General features: G+C 44.2%; 3 protein-coding genes and 1 long non-coding RNA gene across 4 annotated transcripts in view; 2 read left to right on the plus strand and 2 right to left on the minus strand.

Annotated features, from left to right (window-relative positions):
* The window catches only part of LOC108162385, a 54,936-nt gene extending 48,849 nt beyond the window's left edge, over nt 1–6,087 (plus strand). Inside the window, exons 2-4 of the long non-coding RNA XR_001775565.2 lie at nt 4,632–4,745; nt 5,491–5,710; nt 5,767–6,087. This is a non-coding gene — a long non-coding RNA (uncharacterized LOC108162385). The remainder of the gene's footprint in view (nt 1–4,631; nt 4,746–5,490; nt 5,711–5,766) is intronic.
* On the minus strand, nt 381–4,276 carry LOC108162377 (BTB/POZ domain-containing protein 9). Its single transcript, XM_017297094.2, has 6 exons — nt 4,126–4,276; nt 3,819–3,981; nt 3,596–3,758; nt 1,548–1,681; nt 820–1,490; nt 381–756 (listed from the first exon to the last, which is right to left on the minus strand). The coding sequence occupies exons 1-6, from the start codon at nt 4,248–4,250 to the stop codon at nt 465–467; spliced, it is 1,548 nt and encodes a 515-aa protein (XP_017152583.1). The 5' UTR covers nt 4,251–4,276; the 3' UTR covers nt 381–464.
* Nucleotides 1,770–2,286, minus strand: LOC108162382 (probable small nuclear ribonucleoprotein E). The gene has a single exon (XM_017297099.2). The coding sequence runs from the start codon at nt 2,193–2,195 to the stop codon at nt 1,911–1,913; it is 285 nt and encodes a 94-aa protein (XP_017152588.1). The 5' UTR covers nt 2,196–2,286; the 3' UTR covers nt 1,770–1,910.
* On the plus strand, nt 2,930–3,472 carry LOC108162383 (mitochondrial import inner membrane translocase subunit Tim13). Its single transcript, XM_017297100.2, has 2 exons — nt 2,930–3,169; nt 3,242–3,472. Exons 1-2 carry the CDS (start codon nt 3,014–3,016, stop codon nt 3,338–3,340), a joined length of 255 nt encoding a protein of 84 aa, XP_017152589.1. The 5' UTR covers nt 2,930–3,013; the 3' UTR covers nt 3,341–3,472.
* Nucleotides 6,088–6,657: the final 570 nt, after the last annotated feature.

Below are 6,657 nucleotides of genomic sequence, written 5' to 3' on the forward strand. Positions count from 1 at the left end.
TGGACCCCAACCCCGGGACCAGGTTCAAGTGCAAATGGCATTCAACATGCGCTACACATACACATATATGTATGTATATCTGTAACAATATAAAGTACTCGGAGCACTATAGAGAGTTGAAAGGAAACTATAGTTTCGAGTTCGATCCGATCCGCCCTCTGGCTTTACATACAAGTCGCAAAACGAGTTAATTAATTTGGTTCTTGCCGCCAAAAAAAGACAATAATTTTCTTTATATAACAATTCATTAATTACCTTTCGATTTCTGGTTTTTTACCTTGGGCAGAGTCATGAACCCGACAACACCTCACCTCACACCTAATGCCATTAGCTGTAGCTGGAGCTGAAGCCGTGTGGCGGATCTGGGATTACAATGTTCGTTTAAGTGTGTTCGAGGAAATAGGTTTTATTGCCAGCATAGCTGATGCAACTACAAGTTTTGTGTGTGTGCTTTTGTTCCCTACCTAGTATCTATCGTACTTTGCCTTTGAGGGCACACCTGGTGCCTGGCCATTGCTCGACATGTTCTGGCTCTGGCTGTGACTGTGGCTGGGTCCGCTGCTTGGACCACTTCCTGGCGAGGCCAAGGTGTACACCTCGTAGTCGCTGATGGTGAAGTTGTAGTCCCCGAAGAGAGTGAGGTGGGCGGCACTAGGGCCGTCGTAGGAATGCGGAAGATTTGAGTACGAGTCCATGTTGGCATTGCAGTTGCTGGAGATGAGCAGATCGGCACCAGCTCCAAAAATGGGTCCACAACTGAAACAAAAACACATTATAACATTAGAATGTGTGTGTTTTAGAGTGTTCCGATCCACTCACTCGGGATGATAGCAGATGGCATAGGGTTTCTTCAAAATATCAAATTTCGTCGGCTGCTCGCCATTCGAAGGATTCAGCAGAAAGAGAAAGGCCCGCTCCGAGTGCACATAGCCACCCTTGCGACTTGTTTTGGTCCAGGCGACGTCGGTGAAGCCGCCGCTAATCTCTCCATGTGACCCCAAACCAATGACCATGCAGGGGGCGACTCCGTCGCAGTACCGATGAAAGGCACTGGAGTCATAGCCGTGGGAGGAGGCACGATAGACCAGACGCCAGGATTGTTTGGGCACCCCATACCATCCATTGAGGATGCCCTGCAGTGGCAGTTTGTCGTTGCGAAGGATTTGCGAACCGGGGAACATGTTGACGGCAACGGTGAGGCGGGGCTGCAGCCGCTTGTCGTTCTCCATCATTTTGTTGGCATGCAGGGCGGCATAGCGATAGCGTTCTAGGGACAGTTCCATGGGCACGGCGCCGGTGGGCTCTACTTCCTCGGCAAAGACTTGGCTGTCTATCAGCAGCAGACGCACATGACCCATAACGCCACTCAAGTGCTGGCAGACACGTGCACGCTCCTCCTCAGTCCAATGGGCGGTGGGTTGAGTGACGCCAGCCTGGTACTTGGCCCAGGCCAAAACGCAGCGCCAAACTTCCTCCTCCTCCAAGCAGAACTAAGCAGGGAAAGGTTATTTTATTGATGATGTATATGTTTATATTTTATGCCATACATAGTCGGAGGAGATGATTTTGATGATGGCGTCCTTGGTGAGCGTTAGGAAAGCATTTGTCTTCACGCACTCCCCGGCATTCTCCCCTATGTAGATGATGCACCGCTCCATAAAGGAGGCCGCACACTTGGCACCTGCAAGAAAACCAACAAAAGATTACTCCAAAATCAAGTTAAAACCCTTTACCTGGAGGCGGCTCTGCTCCAATTGAAAAGTCTCAAGTTTACAGAAAGTTCTCCATTTATTTAGTTTTCATTCGTTTTGAGGTTTCGGCTTTACAGGTATAATTAGCTTATATTTACGACGTGCACCCTAGCGGGAAAGTACATAGGTGGACGCGTGGCCGGGTGCCATCCACCGCCACTAATCCTTGGACGGGCTGACGTTCTGTATCAGCGTGATATTGTCCCCCTTCAGCATGATGCGGCCCAGACTCTTGCGCTGGCGCGTCTTAACGTACACCTCTTCGGCGTCGTCCAGCACCAGGTTCATGTACTCGTCGAAGCCCACAATGTGGCCCTCGATGCGCAGCGAAATATTTTCGTACAACCAGACTTGCACGCGCGAGCGGTTCTGCAGGTAACGGAAGATCAGGTTGATGGGCTGCACCATCACCTTCTGCACCTTGGGATTGCTTTTGAAGGACATTTTGGCGACTTCAAAGCGTTTTTAATTAAAATGGAAAAATTTTCGCTTTTTTGCCGGCGTCTTGTTCAGCAGTGTGACCGCGGATTTATCGTTAAAATATACCGTCCGACCCTCAGAAATATAGCAAAATATACCGACTCATTTTCAAAATATACCGTAAATATTTTGACGAATTCAAGTTCTATATTGCTCGATTTTTTATATTCCGTGGAATATTAATAATCTAGATCTCTCAGCCCTGGACACATAATTTTATCCAATTAATGAATATATTTTCTACTTGACTGGTTTGTTTTAAACACTTGATTTTTATCGTTTTATCGTTAAAATATACCGTCCGACCCTCAGAAATATACCAAACTATGCCGTCTCATTTTGAAAACATACCATAATATACCAACAATTTTATGAGATATACCATAAATATATCTTCACCCCCAATTTCAACTTAAAATATTCCAATGTTATGTTTTTCCACTGAGTGGAAATTTTGCGCCTAACAGCACCTAATTCTGCGAAACAGAGCAGGCTTACAGCCATACAAAAGTCAGAGACATGTGGGCATGGCTAAATATTCTATATAGCTGGGAATATTCGACGGAAGATCAAAATCGAGGAATATGTATAGTAGAACATCAAATCGTCAGTATATTTTCGGTATTTTTTGGGGTCCAAAATGAGCCGACGGTATATATTAGGTATTTTTTGGGGTCCAAAATGAGCCGTTGGGTATATTTTATCAATGGCTCCACGGTCACCCTGTCACAACTAGCAACCAGACAAGTTAAATTTATTTTATAAATCTTAAATTTTCAAAAATGGCTATGGCTAATGTAAACAAGGGAGAGATCATGGATCAGGTGAAACAACAGATTGCCGTAGCCAATGCCCAGGAGTTGCTTACGCAAATGACGCAAAAGTGCTTCAAGAAGTGTGTCGGCAAGCCCGGCTCCTCGCTGGATTCCTCAGAACAGGCAAGACTTTCATATAATATGCATAGGAATGTGAACTTTAATTGTGGTTGTTCCCCAACTTTATTTAATTAGAAATGCATATCCATGTGCATGGACCGGTTTATGGACTCGTGGAACCTCATCTCGCGTGCGTACGGCCAGAGATTACAGCGCGAGCAACAGAAATACTAGAAAAACAGTGTAGCCTGCATTTGTAGCAGATCGGGACTATTACATCAGCTACCTATTGATTAGTTGTAACATTCACATTTTAATGCAATAAACAAAAAACATGTGTGTTACGTGATTTGATAGCACAACGTGCGACCGATAGGCGTTGGCGCTTAAAGTGCACCTTTTGTGCTGTTATTGGTCACTTTTCACTGATTCGTTGTGGTTTCCGCGGGATTTTTGAAATTGTATGAAATAATGATTGCGCTTGTTTACCTGCTTTTTCGTGAATATCCATTGCTGCGGTCAAAAAGGTGCAGGCGTTGTCCACCGAGAGTGTGGATATTACATGATCCTCGCAAGCGGTGCGCAGCTCTACGACGCCCATGTCTTGGGCCATCATCATCATTTGAAAGACCTGCGAATCTTGGAGAACCAACTGGAAAGGAGATATGCGTCTATACTTGAGATTATAGTGCTATAGTGTATCTGCTATTACCTTCGCTGTGTAGACATACAGGATAAACTGCCGGAATAAGTCGGGATTAACGTGTGGCAGACGAATAGTTGTGGGCGTGGAGGCGCCAGGAGCAGCTGGCGACACGGTGCAACCGGGAATGCGGCACACCTCGCCGCGCTTGGCCGTCTTGAAGCTCTTGCAACTGCAATCAATGAATGAAAATCGTAAAAAGTCAATTAATTGCCTGATGGAATACCCCTTTTTCCCCTTCCCACAACACGTTGCATGCCAGCACGCACCTTGTAAGGTGCCTCAAAAGGTAATCATCAAATCGTCAACCACTCACCGGGCCATCAGCATCAGCCTGTGGGCATAGATGCGCTCATCTCGACCGCAAATGAAAACCAGATCGGCGCTATCCTGGTCCTCCGAGAGGCGCTGCAAGTCATCAATTAGCTGTGGCAGGCTCATAATTGTCTTTGAAAATATATTTTCTCAGTGAATTCCAATCCAACAATGTTTAATCACGTGTTCACATTTCCCCTTTCGGATCTTTTGTTTGTTTTTTGCCAATTATTTGTTTATGTTTTCACTTGCGTTGCTATTCCACGCTTTCAGACTCTCTTCAAGACTCTTTATTTTGTATTGTTGGTCAACAAGAGAGCCTCAGAACCGGTTACTGCTTGAAAATTCTTTCTAAACAAAGCCAAAATTGCTCTACGAAAAAACAAGAGTCGAGAAAACTATTGGTCTTTACATTTGTAGGGTTTATTTAAGTTTTATAAAACCACTTCAGTGTTATTTTGATATTAACATTAATTATTTAAACACTTTTTTTATCACATTCTATAGAGAATCGCCACTGATTTGAGCACTTCGCGTTGTTCTCGCACTGGCGTTGTAAAAGAGATGGAATCCAGCGAAAGAGCAACCTGACGATCGAACCCTCCTGCATCACCTGAGCAGGTAAACGGAATTGAATCTGTTTTGTTATGCTATTCTCTAACCCTCCATTCGACTTATGAGAAAACATCACAATTTTTTTGTGTATTGTTTTTATTATGGAACAGCGAAAAACTCCAGAATCGAACCTACTATTTCTGATAGATCTCCTAATGATTTCTTGGAATATTTATTTGTTTAAGATTTTACAAACTTAATTTTTCATGGTAAATCTTTATTAGGTAGGGTCACTTCCACATATATGCCCTATTGGCAAGTGACTGAAGCAAAGGGGAAAGAGTAGTACCAGAAACTGACGCTGGAAAATTTCAGCGCCACTAACATTTAAATTTTGATGAAAATTTATGAAGTATCTTTTGGGCTTAGCTTTCCTTAAGCACTATGGCATACCTTAAGGCTGAGAATTTGATAAAGACTCCATTAAGGATTAAATCGATATATCGATTATCGGCGATTTCATCTCCGATCTACGAGTGCGTTTTTGGCGCGTAAGATATGAATACAGTCCTAACCATACATTTTATAGATGTGCCAGTTCATACACAGAATATGTCGCAAACGAACCTTCGGCTCCGTATCCCGCGCTGCTCTGGTGATTTTCCCACTTTAAGTGTTGTGTTGCCGGATCGATACCGCATCCACGATCGGGTGCATCGCGCCAGATGTAGCTGTATATAATTTATTTACCACTTTTTACGACGGCCGTCTATTATTCCTTTACTTTACTTAACTCTTCCTTTAATTTTAGCAGGTCGCCCCATCCGGAGGAGAGGAATAACTCTGGATAGACTGTGGCAGCCACTGATGCCTCTGCTGTGTCGCTGAATCGACAAGGTGGGGCTCCGTCCGCTGCAGTGGGGACCAGTGATCAACGGCGGAGCTGTTGGTTCACGTCCACGGGAAATACTGTCAGCCACCCACCATTCATACCCCGCCGAATCAAAAGCTGGGCTTCAGCTTTGAGACGCGTAAGTGAATCAGAATATAATTGTGGATATATTTAAAAATATATCTTCCTTCACAGAGGATGTACCGTACACTTTGCCACAAACCGAGTCGTATAGGATTTCCCCCCGCCAGACATAGTCCTATCCAAGCCAGACAGAGACGTATGCGAACCTAACAAGCCAGTGTCATCCTTCGACTTGGCCATCGAAAACAAGGACTTTGACTATGGTAACCAAGGGAGGGGCAACGCGGGCTACTTGAGTCTAGATAAATCTCACTGTTATTAGGTTTAAGGATATATGCGTCCATTCATTAAGATAGTGGATACAAATGTTTTCCACTTGTTTATTTATTTATACTAAGCTAAGTTTTAATGAATAAACCTATTTCAAAATCAGTCTTATAAAGAATCGGAGAAATATGAATGGCCGGGGATTTTTAAGTCCTTACCAAAGAATCAAGGATATTTTTCCAACTACAGGAACCGAGATATAGCCTAAAGAAAAAAACCAGTATTTGAATGATGTGAAAATCTAAATATTCGTAAGGCTATATCTCCGACAAATAGGGCCAGATCGGCGCAGGACCAACTCTCCCAGGATAGTGAGGACCCAGCCTGTCGAACGGCATCACAATCTCGACTACGAAAATGAGGCCGATTTTTGGCAAATTTAATGATGTAACCATCATGATTTTGGGCGAAAATCGTGATGGCTTGGATTTCCTTTTTTCTGGTGCCAATCGGTTGGCAGGACTCTCCCGGTCACGAAATGACACACCACGCCCCGATCGGCCGCAGTGAAGCCGAGATATAGCCTAAAGAAAAAAACCAGTATTTGAATGATGTGAAAATCTAAATATTCGTAAGGCTATATCTCCGACAAATAGGGCCAGATCGGCGCAGGACCAACTCTCCCAGGATAGTGGTGATCCAGCCTGTCGAACGGATCACAATCTCGACTACGAA

The sequence above is a fragment of the Drosophila miranda genome, chromosome 4 (assembly GCF_003369915.1).
Source record: "Drosophila miranda strain MSH22 chromosome 4, D.miranda_PacBio2.1, whole genome shotgun sequence".
Lineage (NCBI taxonomy): Eukaryota > Metazoa > Arthropoda > Insecta > Diptera > Drosophilidae > Drosophila > Drosophila miranda.